The sequence below is a fragment of the Dipodomys spectabilis genome, unplaced genomic scaffold (assembly GCF_019054845.1).
Source record: "Dipodomys spectabilis isolate Male_0828 unplaced genomic scaffold, ASM1905484v1 ptg000551l, whole genome shotgun sequence".
Classification (NCBI taxonomy): Eukaryota; Metazoa; Chordata; class Mammalia; order Rodentia; family Heteromyidae; genus Dipodomys; species Dipodomys spectabilis.
Window position 1 is genome coordinate 187650 of NW_024871228.1, and position 18471 is coordinate 206120.

Genomic DNA, 18471 nt, shown 5'->3' on the forward strand with positions numbered 1-18471 from the left:
AAAAAATAGGTTTAATGCAGGTGGTTCATCTCATAAAGAATTTAACAGGCACTCGGGACATTGGGCAGCGGGGCGTGCAGCAAGGTCTCACTGCCTCTGCCCTGCTGCTCACATTCATGCCGGCACGGCATCCCTTCTGCTACCAGCCCCCAAATACTACCTTCATCCAGCAAGGGCTGCGGCAGCACTGAGTATCACAAGCTAATTAACACAGAACAAAACTTCTTTGAGGAAAGAGCATGATTTAGTGCAAAAGATTCTCTGCAGCAAGAAGCAGGGTCTACTGGGGAGGCTCCTCACCTGCCCGCCCCGGAACTCTACAGAGCCCTTCTGTTAGACCAGTGAACGGAAGCTGGCTGCGAATTACAGAGCTTGTTTCGCAGCCAGTGTTTTTCGCTTTCCCTACCTGTTTGGATTTTCCTAACTTTCCCTTCAAGGTGCACATTGTCCTCACAGACCCCCAGTGACTGGCTCACCCGGCAGGGCTGGGTCACAGGGGCCACACCCACGCCTTGGGAGTAAGGGTGACAATTTGGGGAGAAGCAAGTGTTGACCAACTACCATCCTCAGATCAGCCCGGTGACAGACTCCCAGCCTCACCACTCCCACATCTCACTAACACTCAGGCCCACAGCACACACAGGTGCCATGTTCCACCCCCCACAAAGACCAGAACAGGGGTCTGGGTGCTCCTGGGGTGGACACTCTCCTAGACCCATGTCTATGTCACGTCTGGCATGCTCTAGTAGCCATGGGAGGGACCAGGAGCCGCTACCGGCCTACAGACAGCCTTTGCACATGCCAGTCTAGGAGACAATGTACTATGTTCTCTGTGGTGGGTCCCAGCAAGACCTCTGCCCTCTGCTGGAGACAGGCAGCTCCCAACCCCACAGAGAAAGAGAATCAAAGGCCCCAAAGCCAACGAGGTCACCCCGCTGCCCTGCTGTTCTCAGCGCGCCTGCCCAGTGAAGGCATGGGGCTGTCTGCGGGCGCAGGCACGCAGGCCTGTGCTCCCGGGGATCCTGCCCCAGGCACCCGCCAGTGTTGTCTTTGGCACACTGCTGGATTGCATGAACCAACCCAAGCGACTCTTGAGCCTCAGGACAGCTCTGTGGCAGTGTGGGGTGTCTGCTAGTGGACCCTGACCAGTCCCTGAGGCTGGGGTGGGGGAACAGTGGTGAGTGGGAAGGGGCCGTGAGGCCAGGAGGCCCCTCTGTGTCCAGGACCCTTCGCTGGTGGGGCCTAATGCTGATCTGGGTGACACGGGTCTCAGGAGCAGACTGGGCAGATAGGCCACCCCAGAGGACAACACGGAAAAGTGCCCGTGAGAACTATAGGCAGGAGGCCCTGAGGGCTGCTGGGCCTGGACTGGAACCCAGGAACCGTAGCACAGAGCCAGCAGGAGGAAGGGGTCAGGGTCCCCATGAGCGAGCAGTCTCAGCCCTTTTGGCTCCCTCGTGGGAGCATGTGCTGTAGGCCTCGCCTGCAGGATGGGACAGAAAAAGCCCAGACCAGCCGCAGGCAGCCAGGAAGAACCAGAACAGGGCACCATGAAAGCCCATAGAAGCCGATTCCCTCACATGTCCACAAAGACCGTAAAGCACCAGCCCAGACCCCCGACCAGGAGCATGGTCACATGGATGGCGTAGATGAGCAGCTCGTTCAGCAAGCGGAAGTCCAGGCACCGGCGGCCCATCAGCAGCAGCAGCACAGACAGCTTGAGCTGGAAGCGCAGCAGCACACGCACGGCCAGGTACTGCAGGCAGAAGAGGGCGGCCAGTGCTCCCCACAGAGCAGCCTTGAAGAGGCTGCAGCTGAAGTACAGCAGGAAGCGGATGAAGCCGTACTGCCAGCGCGTCTTGATGTACACGTCAAAGTTGTTGTACTTGGTGCGTGCCAGGTGGGAGGTGCGCACGGGCCCGCAGGCCGCGTGCAGGCAGGTGGTGTGGGGGTCGTGGAAGGAGTGCAACCGGCGCGGGATGGGCATGACGGGAAGGGAACCTGCGCGGCCGAGCCCGGACCCCCGCGGGCTCCGCGCCGGGGTCGCGCGCTCCTCAACCCAGGGCCCGCACAAGGGCGCTCGGGGCTGGGAGGCCGCGCCGCGGGCCGGCTGCGCACGGGTCACCCGGGCCGCGCGTCCCCTGGCTCGTGCACCGCACGCGGCGCCCGGCTCTGCTCACACGAGCGAGTGGCTCGCAGGCCACGGGCCCCCGCTCTGTCCGGGCTGCGGCCCAGGCCAGGACTTCAACATTTCTCATAATGTAGGTCTGCCACCTGCCACCAACAGAACTTTTTGGCTCTACTTTGTCTGAGGGTGTCTTATTTCCTCTTCATTTTCATGGGATATACAATCCTGTATTGGTAGTCCTCTTTAACCTCATTCTGAAGTCTGTTTCACTTTCTGGACTGCATGGGATTTGACAAGAAGAGTGCAAGCAATCTTACCTTAGTCCCTTGTATGATGTTAATGTCTTTTTGTAGTTCAGTGTGAGATGGTGTCTATGGACCGTTAAACTCTTTGGATTTGTGGGTTTACAGTTGATTCAGATCTAGGATCTGATCCCAAATTTAAGATATCCTTTCTTTAAATATTTTTTGTACCCCTGATTTATCTTTGGATTTCACTTTTACATATTTTCACTTGCTTGGTTTTAGCCTATTGATCACTGGTCTTTGGATCAATCTCTTTTGCCACAAGGGGTGTATGGATCAATGATGGGCAGAGTTCTTGTGGGTAGATGCTTCCCTTGTGGTCTGAACTGTGGGAACAAGAATGCACCCACATGGGGCTGGGAAGGTGGCTCAGTGGTAGAGCGCGTGCCTTGCATGCATGAGACCCTGGGTTCAATTCCCCAGCACCATATAAGCAAAAAGAAAAAAGCCAGAAGTGGCGCTGTGGCTCAAGTGGTAGAGCACTAGCCTTGAGCTGAAGAGCTGAGGGACAGCGCCCAGGCCCAGAGTTCAGGCCCCACGACCGGACCCCCCTCCCCCCCAAAAAAAGAATGCACCCACCATGAACCTACCACAAAGTGCAAGGCTGGTAGCCCACCAAGGACTTGAGGTTGGGAGCAGAAATCCCAGGTAAATTCTCTCTTCTCACTTGAATATGTTATATTTCTTACATGAAAATGAAGCAGATTTGTGGTATGTGGTTTGTGGAGCTAAGTATCACCTGTAAAGGATTTAAGAAGCATGAAAATGTTGGCCCTTGTTATTTTTAGAACAAACATTATATTTTTATATTCTCTCTTGTCTCTCTCTTCCTTTTCTTACTGTTCGTTGGGCTTGTGGACTCTGTCCCTGAGCTTTTTCTTTTTCTGAAGGCTAGTGATTGAGCCACAGTTCTCTTTATGGCTTTTTGGTAGACAATTGGTGATTAGAACCTCCTAGACTTTTCTGACTAAGTTCAGGCCTCAGCTTCCTGAGTATCTAGGCCTACAAATGTGAGACACCCACTGCACCTTGTACTTTTCACAACCTCCCTATTTGTAAGTATATCTATGTCCTTTCAAAAGATGATCCAGGGACACAGAGGGTCAGGGGAGCTAGGATGCAAGAAAGAATATACCTGTTACACTCCCCAAATTAGGCAGTTTCTGAAATCTTTTCCACCTAACCCAGCCTTAAAGCCTTCATAATTCTAGTCAAGTGACTGGAATTGTTTGCTTGTGCCAGAGCAAAAGCATGAGATCTAAAAGAAAAAAAACAGCATTTAAAAATAGATTAAAATACAGGGTGGCTATGAATGTAAGAAGCAGAGTCATAATTCCCAAGATCAAGACTGTGAGGACTGAGGTCTGAGGGTTTATGGTTTGATCCTGGCTCCGGCAGAAAAGTCAGAGAGACTCTTATCTTACCAGCCTTTTGCGGGTTAACTGTAAACAAGAGTCTCAAGGATTTTCCTGCCCAGACTGGCTTTGAATGGTGATGCTCAGATCTCAGGCTCCTAAGTAACTAGGATTACAAGTGTGAGTCACTAATGCTTAGCCAAAATCAGTGATTTCAAGTCAACTAAGAGCAAATGAAGCTAGAGGGATTATTATTTTTCCTTGGTTACAAGAGATTTACTTCTTGTGATCATGCATTTTTGGTTGCTTAATTAGTTGATGTTTTGAACGTGAAAGAGAATTGAATTTTATAAAGCAAATATTCAGAAATGTCAAAGTAGTTAAGCTGTAGTGGGTACAGTTTTTCAAACATTTCCGTTATCATCGTACTTTGCAATGTCTGTTTTATCATTCATGATACTCGTAATTTGTCTTTCAGTGTTTCAGGGATTCAGAATATTCACTGATCTTTAAAAATTTTTTTATTGTGAAAATACCATACAGAGGGGTTACAATTACATGGGCAAGGTAATGAGTACATTTCTTATGAAGCATTTTTGCCTCCTCCTTTGTTTCCCCTTCCCATTCCTTCCCAGCCTCCCCTCCTCATTCTCCCCCAAGTTCTAAAGTTCGTTTTTTCAACATTGTTGCAATGGGTCCACCTGTATCCCTATTTAAACGGTTTGTTTTTGCCTTTCCCTTCCACAAATTATACCAACATCAAATACAATGAAAACAGGGATTATACCGTGGGGGAGGGACATACAAAGCAACAAAGAAATTATCTTATAAATATATTAGAAAAAATTTCAAGACAGAAAAAAATATTTGAATACTTATCTTGGGGTTCATTTCCCTAACATCAACTTATCTGACCTTTTCTGCTTGCCTCAGACATACTCTAGTTATTGCAAATAAGGGAAACCACAGGACCTGTGTTTCTTTGGGCCTAGCTTACTTCACTTAATATAAATTTTTCCAAGTATTTCCATTTCCTAACAAATGAGACAATGTCATTCTTTCTGATGGAGGCATAGAATTCCATTGTGTATATATACCACATTTTTTGGTCCATTCATCTACTGAGGGGCATCTGGGTTGGTTCCAGATCTTAGCTATAGTAAATAATGCTGCAATAAACATAGTTGTGCTAGTAGCTTTAGTATGGTCTTGTTTGTGATCATTTGGGTAAATGCCTAAAAGTGGGATTGCTGGGTCATAGGGGAGCTCTACGTGGAGTCTTTTGAGGAACATCTAATCTACTTTCCAAAGTAGTTGAACAAGTTTACATTCCCACCAACCATGCAGTAGGGTTCCCTTCTGTCCACATCCCCTCCAGCATCTGTTGTTAGAGTTCTTGATTTTAGCCATTCTAACTGGGGTGAGGTGGTATCTCCAAGTTGTTTTGATTTGCATTTCTTTTATGGCTAGGGAGGTTGAACATTTCTTCATGTGTCTATTGGCCATCCTTCTTTCCTCTTCAGAGAAGTTTCTCTTTAAGCCCACTTATTGGCAGTTGTTTCTTTGAGGATTTGTTGTTCCAGATGAAGTTTTGGATTGCCTCTTCTATTTCTTTGAAGAATGAGGTTGGACTATTGATAGGCATCATATTGAATTTGTAGATAGCCTTGGGAAGTATTGCCATTATCACAATGTTGATCCTTCCAATCCATGAACATGGGAGGTTTTTCCACTTTCTAAGTTCTGTTTTGATTTCCTTTTTCAGTTTTTTAAAAGTTTTCATCATAGAGGTCCTTTACTTCTTTGGTTAATTCCTAGGTATTTTATTTTTTGTGGGGCTATTATGGAGTTGCTTTCCTTATTTCAGCCACTCTCTTCTCATTGTTGGCATACAGAAAAGCCATTGATTTTTGAGGGTAATTTTATGCCCTGCTACTTTGCCAAAGTTTTGAATCAGCTGGAGTAATTTGGGAGTGGAGTCCGTGGGATTCTTTAAATATAAGATCATGTCATCTGCAAGGAGGGAGAGTTTTACTTTACCTTTCCCTCTTTGGATCTCCTTTATGTTTGCATCTCATCTTATTGCTGTAGCTAGGCATTCTAATACTAGATTGAAGAGAAGTGGAGAGAGTGGACATCCTTTTCTCATTGTGGAGTTTAGAGGAAATGGCTTTAGTTTTTCACCATTGAGTATAATGCTGGCTGTAGGTTGTCATACACTGCCTTTATTATATTGAGGAATGTTCTATGGATTCTGAGTTTCAGAGATTTCAGCATAAATGGATGTTGGATCTTGTCAAATGCTTTTTCTGCATCTATTAAGATAACCATGTGGTTCTTATCCTTGCTCTTGTTGTGATGAATTGATTTGCATATATTGTACCAGCTTTGCATCCCTGAAATGAATCCTGTTTGATCATGATGTATGATTTTTTTGGATGAGTTGTTGAAGTCAATTTGCCAGAATTTTGTTGAGTAGTTTTGCATCGATATTCATAAAGAAATGGGTCTATAGTTCTCTTCCTTTGATGAGTCCCTGCCTGGTTTTGGGATGAGGGCTATGATGTCTTCATAGAGTTTGGTAGTGAACTTTCAATTTCATTGAAGAGTTGGAGGAGTATTGGTGTGGGTTTTGCTTTGAAGCCTTGTAGAATTCAGCTGTAAATCTATCTGGTCCTGGGCTTTTCTTGGGTGGGAGGGTTCTTATTGCTGTTTCTATTCTGATGCTTGATATGGGTCTGTCAAGTTGGTTTAAATCATTTTGGTTTGGGCATATCAATATTTGCTTGAAATTCATCCATTTCTTCCATATTCTCAAGCTTATTAGCATGAAGGTTTGAGAAGTATTCCCTTTTAATGTTCTGAATCTTGATTGTTTCTGTGATTCTCAACTCTGAGTTTGTTTATTTGGATGTGTTTTCTTCTTTTTCTGATAAGATTTGCTAAGGGTCTGTCAATCTTGTTAATTTTTCAGAGAACCAGCTCTGTTTTGTTGATTCTTTCTATGTTTTTTTGGGGGGACTCAATTCATTTAATTCTGATTTAATTTTAATTATTTCTTTCTGCCTACAGGATTGGGGTTTAGCTTGTTGCTCTTTTTCAAGGAGTTTTAGCTGTGTCATTAAATTGTTGGTTTCAGATCTCTCCAAATTTTTTGATGTAGGAACTCGGAGCTATAAACATGCCTCTGAATACTGCCTTTGCTGTGTCCCAGAGGAGCTGGTAATTTGTGTGTTCATTTTTGTTAAATATCATGAACATTTGAATTTCCTTTCTAATCTCTTCCATGACCCACTGGTGGTTCAACAGTGTGTTGTTCAGGTTCCATGTGTTACAGGATTTTCTTTGGTGGCTTTTGGTGTTGAGTTCTATTTTTATTCCCTTGTGGTCTGAGAGAATGCAGGGCATAATTTCAATGTTTCTGAATTTGGACAAGTTTGCTTTGTGACCTAAAATGTAGTCTATTTTGGAAAATGTTCCATGTGATGCTGTGAAGAACATGTATTCTGATTCTGTTGGGTGAAGTATTTGGTAGATGTCTGTTAAGTCTAGTTTACCCATTCATTTGTTTAGATCTGCGGTTCCTCTGTTGAGTTATTGCCAGGTTGATCTATCCAGTGGAGATAGTGGTGTGTTAAAGTCCCCAACAAGTAATGTTTCTGGATCTATGTGTGATTTTAGGGAAGGTAGTGTTTCTTGGATAAATTTGGGTGCTCTGTTATTTGGTGACTAGATGTTTAAAATTGTAATATCCTCCTGAAAGAGAGATCCCTTAATTAGTATGTAATGACCTTATTTCTTCTTGCTAATTTCAACTCAAAGTCTAATTTATCTAGGATTGCAACTCCCACCTGTTCATGGAGGCCATTGGCTTGGTAGATTTTATTCCAGCCTTTCGCTTTTTAGAATATATTTGTCAAGGTGTGTCTCTTGAAAGTTTAAGATAGAAGGATCTTGCTTTTTAATCCAACTAGACAGTCTGTCACTTAATTGGACAGTTAAGTCCATTAATGTTGACATGACTGAGAGGTGTTTGGTAGTTCCTGCCATGTTATTTATCCACCTTCTTGGAGGCTGTGCCAACTGGGTTCTTCCTATGATTCTTGGATTCTCTGTTTGGGGGCTGTTTCTTGGCCTTTATTGTGGTCTTGTTGGGTTTCTATGTGTAGGACATCTTTAAGTATCTTTTGTAGGACTGGTTTGTTGGAGATATATTGCTTCAGTTTTTCTTTGCTGTGGAAGGTTTTTATTTTTCCTTCCATTATGAAGGAGAGTTTAGTACAGTTGGTTGATGGTTGTTTGTTTTTAGGGTGAGGCATACATCATTCCAGGCTCTTCTTGCTTTGTCTCTGGTGAGAAATCTGAAGTTATTATCATGTTTGGTCCCTTTATTGGTGATATTTTCTCCTTACAGCTTTAAGGATCCTTTCCTGGTCTGAATTGATCCTGTGTGGATTATAATGTGATGGTGGGATGTCTTGTTCTGGTCTGGTCTATTTGGGGTTCTAAAAGCTTCTTGTATCTGAATGTGCCTATCTTTTTGCCTATCTTTTGGGAACTTCTCTGCTAGGATCCTGTTAAATAAATTTCCTAGACCATTAACTTCTATCTGTATGTGCTGCTCTACACCCATTAGCCTCAAATTAGACCTTCTGATACCATATTCTGAAAGTTGAATAGATCTGTCATATTTATTGGGTTGGGAATAGTCGTATGTTCTTTATAATATCTATGCTGACTTCAATCACCAAGATTCGATCTTCTGATTGGTCTTACCTACAAGACTTTCCCCATCTACTTTATTTCCTTTCCCTCTAATTGGTCAGATTTGATGGCTTCAAATTCCTTTCTAGAGCTTTGTTTTAGATCTTGTATGGACTTCTTTACCTCCCTAATTTGTTTTTAGTGTTCATTCTCAAATCCCTTGATTGGTTATAGTTTCACTGGACTCCCTTTCCTTCTGTTGGGCTTCATTCAGCATTCCCTTTGTGGTCCCCCTGGATTCCTCCAGCTGTCTGTTCATCGATTCCATGAATGCCTCTATTAATCTTCATCTATTCTCATCCTGCTCAAGCAATTCCTCTATTAATCTTTGATTAGCCTCATCATGCTCATGATATTTCTGTATTAATCTTTGGTTAGTCTCATCACACTCATGCATTTCTCTCTCCCGCTCATACAGAGTCCTTTGCAGGCTTTCAATATTTTCATTCAGCATGTTTACCAATAGCATTTGTAGAGCATTTTGGGAACTCTCCTCTGGATTATTCATTAACTGCTCTATTGCCTGATTATCATGAGTGGGAGTTGAGATACTTGGACCTGCCGTTTTTCTCACGTTTCTGCCCATTCCAGTATGAAAGCCAAACCAATTCTGACCTAGAATACTATTTAAGGCAAGCATCAACCAGAGCCCTGTAGTTGTACCAATTGTTTGATGCAGTCAAAATGAGTACAGATACAATCTAGGTCAACAGGTACAGTCTAGTTCAACAACAAACAACTAGGGCTCAATGGACTAAGAAAAATCAAAGAAGCAGTCAGCAGACCAGAAATTAATAGGTTTAGGGAGAATTGTGAGGAGAAAATAAGATTGGAAAAATGTAGGAAGGGGAAAGTGAGAGAGGGAATATAGCCAAGATCTAAATTCAGAGAGAGGGAAGGTATAGAAGGAAAGGAAAAGAGAGATAAAGAAAAATGAAAAATAAAAAAATTTAAAATGAAGCCGGGTGCTGGTGGCTCACACCTGTAATCCTAGCTACTGAGGAAGCTGAGATCTGAGGATCATGGTTCAAAGCCAGACCAGGCAGAAAAGTCCGTGAGACTCTTATCTCCAATTAACCACCAGAAAACCAGAAGTGGTTCTGTGGCTCAAGTGGTAGAGCACTTGCCTTGAGCTGAAGAGCCTAGGGATAGCACTCACGACCGACAAAAAATTTTTTTTAAATGAAACACTTAAAAATTGTATAAGTATGAAGAAATAATACAATTAAAGGAGTTAAGACTGGGATTTTGTGAATTGAGTAATTAAGGATGCACACAATGGAGGCTAAGGTCTAAGACAGGTATATATCTGGGAAGGAAAAGAACAGCCATTAAGGCAAAAAAAAAAAACAAACCCAGAAAGGACTAAAAGACAAGAGTATAAAGAGAATAAAAAAAGAAAAGAAAAACCCCCAAAACAAACCTAAAATAAAAATGATGAAAAAAATAGCAGTTAAAATTTTTTTTTCAAAAAAATTAGGTAGAAAGAAAAGTTCGAATTTTTTTTTTGGGGGGGGGGATCTTATGTCTCCCCTGTGTCAGTAACCAGTCTCTTGGTGGAGCCTATGGATTGCTTATGGTGTTTGGTTTTCTTGGTTTCTTAAATCAGTTTAAGCAGGCAGAATGAAGCTCTGCCTTACTTGGGACTTTATGACCCTCCTCCCAGGCTAGCTCAGTGGGAGGGTGATCTACTTTGAGTATCACAAAAGAGGGAGCTGGCTGTTTCTTCTAGCTTGGAGTTGCTGTGAGGGAGCTGGGTTGTAGGTAGGGCTGTGGCCTGTCAGCAATCAGTAGTGTTACCCTGATGTGCTAGCTCCTGAGAAACTCAAGCAGCCCAGCCTGCAGCCAATCTCAGGATTTGTGTGTAATGAGTATCCAATTGATTGTCTTTTAACCTCTAACAGCTGGAGTTGCTGCTCATGCTGCAGATGGATAGAGTAGCCCCTGGTACTGTTCACCCACTAAGAAGAGTCTGCTCTGCCCATGTGTAGTTCTCTCTGCTTGGGAGGGGCAACTTTCCCCAGGGGTGGAGCTGAGCCCTGCAGTTCAGGTTCCTATGACCTGTTGAATGGCTCCTACTGTGTTCTTCCAAGGCTTCTCTGGTGGTGGTGGTGGGGGCCATCTTCCCACTGCTGCTCCATGAGAAGGAGTGAGGATGTCTTGGGGGCAGTCACACCTTTCCTTTGGTTTCCAGGCCGTCCACCATCTTTGACTATCTGTGGTTAGTGTAAGGTATATTAAATAGGTAGTTTTCATTAGGTAATCAATGAAGAGAACACCATGCGTTATTCAGGCAGAAAAAGAAGTTTTTTTTACCAAACTGCTGCCTCTACCATACATGGTGGAGAAGCATGACTGAAAAAAGGTGACCCACCCCTGTTCCAGAACTTATGTAGGCCAGGGACAAGAAGAGGTGTGGCCACACTGGATCAGGATGTGACCTCATGGCCTGGGACCCTCCTATGGTCAGATGGGAGGCATGTGCAAAGAGGTGGCCAAGGATATAACCAATCTGGAAGGGAAGGTGTCGGCTTCCTGGTGTGCCAGTTACCTAGGTAACAGATACTGGGTGGAAACTTAGCCAAGAGGTAGGGAGGTGTCTGCACCAGGCCTTCAGAGCCCGGGGCAGACCTTATAGTCAGCAGGATGAAGATTTCTGCTTGTCAGTTCTTGCTGGCAGTGAGTAGAATCTGTTCACACACTGCTTCTGGCGCCATTGTTCTAGGCTCTCTCTGTTGATATGGTGGCTGCAGCACTAGCCACTACTGCCACCACAGACACTTGAGTGTTCAAATCTGTGTCCTTAACCAAGCTGCCTGAATATTTCCTCTGGCCAAAATCTCTGTATCATGATGGCACACTTGGTGTGACTCTCTAGCCTTAGATTTTCCACTGGAACACTAAAACTGGTTTATATTTGAGAGCTTGTTTAGCAGCTTCTCCTTTGCCATCTTCCTCCAGTGGAGGAATGCTTGTGTATTTTTATGGCTATCTTTCCTCTAAGCAGAATGGGCAACTCAATCTATCCTTGTCAACCACTCACAGGTCCCATCCCACATCCACAGCTCAAGTGATTTATATCACCAATTACCAATACACTGCTGCTCTATTTCTTTGTAGGTCTCACAAAAGATGGCATGGAATAGCAAGACTTTAAGGAAGTTAAGTGCACTTTTCTGTTTCTTACATACAAATGAAATTCTAGGCTGGAATTGGTGGTTCATGCCTGTAATCTTTGCAAATGCAAGAAGGCTGAGATCATAGTATTGATACCTGAAGCTAGCCTAGGCTGGTTGTGAAAATACTTAGCTCCAATTAACCAGCAAAAAGCTGGAAGTGTGAAAGCTGAAAGCTTGTTTTCCATAATTGTCCACTGCTTTGGGGTTTGCATATGGTTTGTGTTTTTTTTTTGTTGGTCATGGGGGCTTGAACTCTGGGCCTGGGTGCTATCCCTAGGGTCTTCAGCTCAAGGTGAGCACTCTACTGCTTGACCCACAGCACCACTTCCGGTTTTCTGGTGGTTAATTGGAGATAAGAGTCTCATGAACTTTCCTGCCTGGGCCTGCTTTGAACCATGATCCTCAGATCTCAGCTTCCTCAGTAGCTAGGATTACAGGTGTGAGCCACTGGCACTCGGCTTGATCGAGTTTTTCAAAGGGAGGTATGTTGGAAGCTGTCTAATCCAGCATAGAGAGATGTTAAAGAAGTGGGAACTTGAAGTCAAAAGTTCAGGGATTGAGGATGATTCTGCCAGGTACATTAGAGGTGCTGTTATAAAGTGGGGCTACCACATATGCTCAGGCATTTCTCCATGGGACTGTTACCTTCTATTTTCTCGGCCCTATAATGACAGTAAACAGGGACAACTCATTGGAATTCAAACAGAGGAGCTTGTCTGATACTGAATTCTGAAATCAGCAAATTATGGAAATATATTCTTGTTATAAAGTGGCCACTTGCTGACATTTTCATGAGGGAAAATCATAACAAAGGAATATAGGTCCTTTGACTTCTTTCCTAAAGTCACTTCAAGTCACCAAGGTAGCTCAGGCCCTGTGGCATATATAATCCTACCTCAATCTGAGAATTGAAGTTTGAGTTGGCTTGGGCAGGAAAGTCTTCGAGACTGAATTATCTCCAATTGACTAGCAAGAAGCCAGAACTGGGTTAGGTTAAGCTCAAGTGATAAGGGTGCCAGCATTATCCAAAAAGCTCAAGGGACAGTGCCTAAGACTGAGTTCAATCTCTGGGACTGGCGCGCGCGCGCACACACACACACGTTACCAGGAGAGCCAAAGAGCTGTGCAGAGCTCACCATGAGCTGTACTTTGTGTCATTCCCACCCCCTCCCCCAACAGCAGGAGGTGTGAAAGAAAAAGAAGAAATTTAGTAAGAATTCTGGAATCACTGCCTAAAGACACAGCCCCTAGATAAAGAATGTATAATAGATACAGGAGTGAAACTCCCTGGAATAGACCCTTTGAGTAATTCGCAGAGCTGAAACATAGTTTGAAAGGGAGGGAAGAGTTAGTGTAAGTGGAGAGATAGATGAAGGGGAAAGGGAATGCAATACTAACCATGAACTTGCAGAACTCCACTCTGACAGGCATGGGCTCTACTTTGGAAAAAGAAAAACCACACATCAGAGGTATAAATTCTGCATAACTTAGTTCTTTTGGTTTTCTGTCATGAAGCTGATTTATTACACCATTTTCTGCAAATATCTTCCGTAGCAACCATCATGATAGATGAGATCTGAAGACCTTTGAAGGTGGCACCAGAAGTCCAAAATGAAGTCCATCCACTCCCTGTGGTGCTGTCAACACCAGACATAGTTAAAGGTACTGTGGAAATTCAATCATTAGCTTGAGTCAGGGACAAGAATTATACAACACCCTGTTGCCAGTAGAGAGAGAGGAAACTGAAGACCTTCAGGAGAATTTTCAATTATTGACATAATCAGTTCTGCCACAAGTACAGTTTGATCATGAATGTCATTCTCACATCTCATTTCATGGCATACAGCATTTTTCTATTGTTACTATAAAGATGTGTTTGTGTTCCTAAGAACATGCTTCTTTGGTAACACTGTGTGTGAATGCGTAGAGACCTGTTTAATTTATTATCTTCAATAAATTACGAAATAAACTTCTAAACTACTAAATAAACTATTTCAATAAATTAAGCTGGAAGTGGAGTTGTGGCTCAAGTGGTAGTGTACTAGCCTTGAGCACAAAAAGCTTAGGGGCAACACCCAAGATCAGCAAAGAAAAGGAAAAAAATATAAAATGAGAGAGAAAATATTTATGGTGAATACCTAGAAGTCCTCAGTGCCTCTTTTCATGCAATACATCACTTTTTCTGTCTGATATTTCTATATGCATGTTGATGTGTACTTCAAGTAAGTCCAACTTCCTGAGTGAAGACAGCATTTTCTTACAGACATTTGATGTAAAAAGTTATATACAGTGTTTCTCTTGGAGGTATATAACGTGATGGGATAAATGTTGGAGCAAATGTTGAGTAAATAGTGAGCAATGCACTCTTACGTAGGGCTACTCACACACACAGGGCTGTAGCTGTAAGATCAGAAAAAATCCTGGGGATGTCCTAGTATCTCACCTGCAATTGATAATGAGGCTTTGCTCAAGTAGGAAGGGGAGCCTAAGATAAATTCCTGAGGCCAAGGTGATGATGTTTCTCAACAAAAAAATAGAGTCCTGTGAATAAGGTTGAGTATTTACTCTTTCTAGACCATATGGAACACTGACCGTATGGAACACTGTATGAGGGGATGCAGAATGGGATGGGAGAGTGCCTGCTTCTTAAGCACAAAGCTTTGAGCTCAAATGTTAGTAGTAACAAAATGATAAAGAAATTTTCAGCACAATCATTAGTTGTTTTATTTCAAGGAGATATCAGTTGTTACATGACAGATGTATAGGGGGAATAATTTTGTTACATGCCTGATTTTCAATTCTCTTGGAACAAAGAAGTCTCAATTGACCATTCATAAATTTGTGAGTTAAATGAATAAAAATTCCAGTAGAATAAATCTGTGAAATCCATGCAATGCGTACAAAGTAATTTATAAACTGGCAACATATATGTCTATATATCATATCTACATATCCTATATATCTATATATAGATATTTCCAGTCTAAATCCATGCAATGCTTACAAAGTAATTTATAAACTGGAAACATATATGTCTATATATCATATCTACATATCCTATATATCTATATATAGATATTTCCAGTCAATCAACACACACACACACACACACACACATATATATATATATATATGATTTGAAATTGGTAAAGTCTTTAGAAAATGGTATGAAGTAAGGCAATACAATAGAAACTCTAAAAGTCTCTGAAACTTTTAAATAAAACAATTATTACAAAAACAATGAAACTAAAATCTGATTCTTTGGAAAGATCAGTAAAAACCGGCATGTCTCTATCCAGGCTACCTATGACCATTAGTCCTGGTTGTCAACTTGATTTGATTGAGACACACCCAAGTCACATTTAATCAAAGATTAACTTAAAATTCTGTGTCTTTTTAGATGCCCCAATGTGCTAGTTGAGACTTCCACTGAAATAGTAAGACAACCTTTTTTTGCTTAAAATAGAAATGTTGCTTTGTCTATTGTCTGTTTTTAAGTTGAGTTTAGCTTTGAAAACAGTTGATTTGCAGTGGCTCATGCCTGCAGTCTTACTCCTCAGAATGCTTAAGAGTGGGAAGATTTCACTTTTAAGGCAGCCTGAACATGGTCCATGAGACTCACCCCAACGAATAAAAAACCTGGTGTGACAGAGCATACTTGCCATCTCAGCCACTTGTGGAACATTAGAAGATCGCAGTGCATACTAGTAATCCAGGCCAAAAATGACATCTTATTCAACATTAAGGAATGCCAAAAACAGACTTAGAAACATGGCTCAAGTCGTAAAGTGCTTGTCTAATGAGTGAGTGTTTGAACTGAGTTCACATACCAGAGTAATACCAGTCTCAGCAAACTCGCACAATGTCCATCCTTAACAACAAGGCTAGTTGAAAGTGGACATTTGCAAGTGGTAGGACTGAGTTAAAATCTGCATGCACAGGATCCTCTTTGGAAATGATTCTTGTTTGGATTATTTCATGATTGATGGATGACCTAAACAGAGTTGAGATACACATCCCCTAGATGGGGATCACTATACATTAACTTTACCCTTCATTTTGAGATCCTTTTGACTTTGCCATTATTTCCAATAGATCATGTTCAAATAAGTCAAAATTATAATGTAAGTCATCTTGCTAATTATATTCCTATCATTTCAGGTGGCATTCCCATAAGTCCGATAGCCTTACTGGTTTCTCTTTTGTAAAGCCACCCTGATTTTTGAGTTTCTGAAAAGAACTAATGTAATACAAGCATTGGAAAAACTCACGGTCAAGTTTTTCCAGTTTCTGGAAGAAATCTAGCTTATGAGAGAGGTTGTATACTCTGTGATTGCTGGGATTTTATGTGATTCTGCGTTTCCTGACTGAATGGATGTGTGACGCTATGTATGTGCACCTGTATGAGGTACGTATTTTCTTAGAACCTACTTCCACCTTAGACCTAACCAAATGATAGCCCTCAATAACCTCCTGAGACACAAAATCCATCATAAAGACACACTTCAAATTTTCTACATATAAAGTCACCTACTCCTCTTGAGAAGAGAAGCAACAAGTTAGATTTGTTACACACACACACACACACACACACACACACACGTTTGCATCCAGGGGAGAAGCTAAAGCAACCAAATGAATGACACAGGCTCTCAAAAATCTTATAGGAAATAGAAACCATGAGCTCAGGTTTATGTAAGCCAATGCTATTTCTCCCAACTACCAAAATGAACTTAAGATTCAGTCAATTTTTAGCATCCCTGTGTAAGCAAGCTGTGCTTGACTACCTTCAAGCCTATGGAGCTCATAGATGCTGTCTACCAGGGATAGAAAATTGCCTTTTGTTGTCACATAAACCAAGATAGTAATAGGAAGTTTTTACATGCAGACTTTGTCACGAAAAACATATCATATACTTCACAATATATCCTGAATGTTTCTGGTCTGTTTATACAAGTGACCTTGCAAGACACTGTGGCTAAATTCTGTAAGTTCTTGATTCATATCTTAGAAGAAGCTGGATTCAAACATAAAGTCTGGTCAAATATTTTAGTACAAATTAGAATATTGTCACCATGAACAATAAAAGGCTTAAATTTTGTTCATTGAAGATTCTAGAGAGGTGATAATGACTTAAAGTTGTTTTTTAGAATGATTTCCATATTTGGGTGAGTGTCTCTTGTACACCCAAGCTTTAGAACATTGGTACCCAGCCCATGCCTCTACTTTATGATGATAAGCTATGTCACTGGTATAGATAGTGTGATCTGCATGGCCACCACACCTCAATGGACATGTAACACATGCTGTAGAAACAGGTGCCAGGAAGGATATCATAAGATTCATGGAGACTTTCAGTTGTAAAAGATCAGTATTTTCAAAAATTCAATTCATTATATCTAGACCTAGCATTAGTGGATCACATATTTTGCCAAAAAATAATGGATCTTGATAAATGCTAGTTTCAGTGAGATGTGAATCCTATTAAACTGATAAGTAGAATTGTCCTGTTAGTGGGTCTCATAGTCATTTTGGTGCACATAATGAAGTTATCAAGTTGGATGCCAGTGGCTTATGCCTGTAATCCTAGCTACTCAGGATGCTAAGATCTGAGGATCACAGTTCAAAGCCAGCCCAGGCAGGAAAGTCCATGAGCCCCTATCTCCAATTAACCACCAGAAAACTGGAAGTGGTTCTGTGGTAGAGTGCTCATCTTGAGCTGAAGAGCTCAGGGGCAGCAGCCAGGCCCAGAGTTCAAGTCCCACAACTGACAAAAAGTTATTAATATAATGGTCTCAAAATGGGCAGAAGAACTGGTCAGATGGAATACATACTGAGTACATACTGTATAAGTTTGTAATAGAACATTTCATGTCCCATTATGTGAATATTAGGCTTTAGCCAAGGCCTCAAGTTTTATTTATTTCTTCTTTCTCTTTGCCTTCCTTCTATAAAGGATAGTATGTTGCAAGAAGAAAGATGCATGTATATTAGATTGAACAAAATTTTCATGTAGCTTTATAGTGTTACTAAAGGATTTGGGGTTTACCTGACGTCCTACTACTTAGGTTTTTATTAATAAAACTTGGTTTTTAACTGCATGTAACCAAAAAAGTGATGTCAGATAGTATTAACATATGTCATTCAAAGGAAAGTCTAGCTGGGCTCAGTGGCTCACATCTGTAATCCTAGCTACTCAGGAGACTGAGATCTGAGGATCACAGTTCAAAGTCAGCCCGAGCAGACTCCAATAAAGCATTCAGAAAACTGGAAGTGTTGCAGTGGCTCAAGTGACAGAGTGCTAGCCTTGAGCTGAAGAGCTGAGGGACAGTATTCGGGCCCAGAGTTCAAGCCTTATGACCAACAAAAAAGAAAAAAACAGAAAATTCTGCTTAGACTTAAAAATTGGTGTCTTAGGTCAGGTACACTGGCTCATGCCTGTGATCCTAGGTTTTCAGCATATTTAAAAATTGAGGGAAATCACAACTGAAAGGGAACCCAAGGCACAAAAGTTAGCAAAATGCCTCACAAGGTGTTAACCGAACTTAGCTGCACAGGAGACATAAAATAGGAGACTTTCAGTAAGGCCCTAGCCAAAAAACAAACAACACACCAACACACACACTCACAGAGCAGGGGCGGGGGAAGAGGAGAGAGAAACATTCAAAACCCTACCCAAGAAAGAGCAAAAGCAAAAAGAGCTGGAGAGATGTGGCTCATTTGGCGTAACACTTGCCAAT

At 42.2% G+C, this 18471-nt stretch overlaps 1 protein-coding gene across 1 annotated transcript; it reads right to left on the reverse strand.

Moving 5' to 3' along the window:
- Positions 1-1399: 1399 nt before the first annotated feature.
- Positions 1400-10674, reverse strand: LOC122099969 (transmembrane protein 250-like). The gene is made up of 2 exons (XM_042670410.1): positions 10632-10674; positions 1400-2172 (listed from the first exon to the last, which is right to left on the reverse strand). Exons 1-2 carry the CDS (start codon positions 10672-10674, stop codon positions 1577-1579), a joined length of 639 nt encoding a protein of 212 aa, XP_042526344.1. The 3' UTR covers positions 1400-1576.
- Between the last annotated feature and the right edge of the window lie 7797 nt (positions 10675-18471).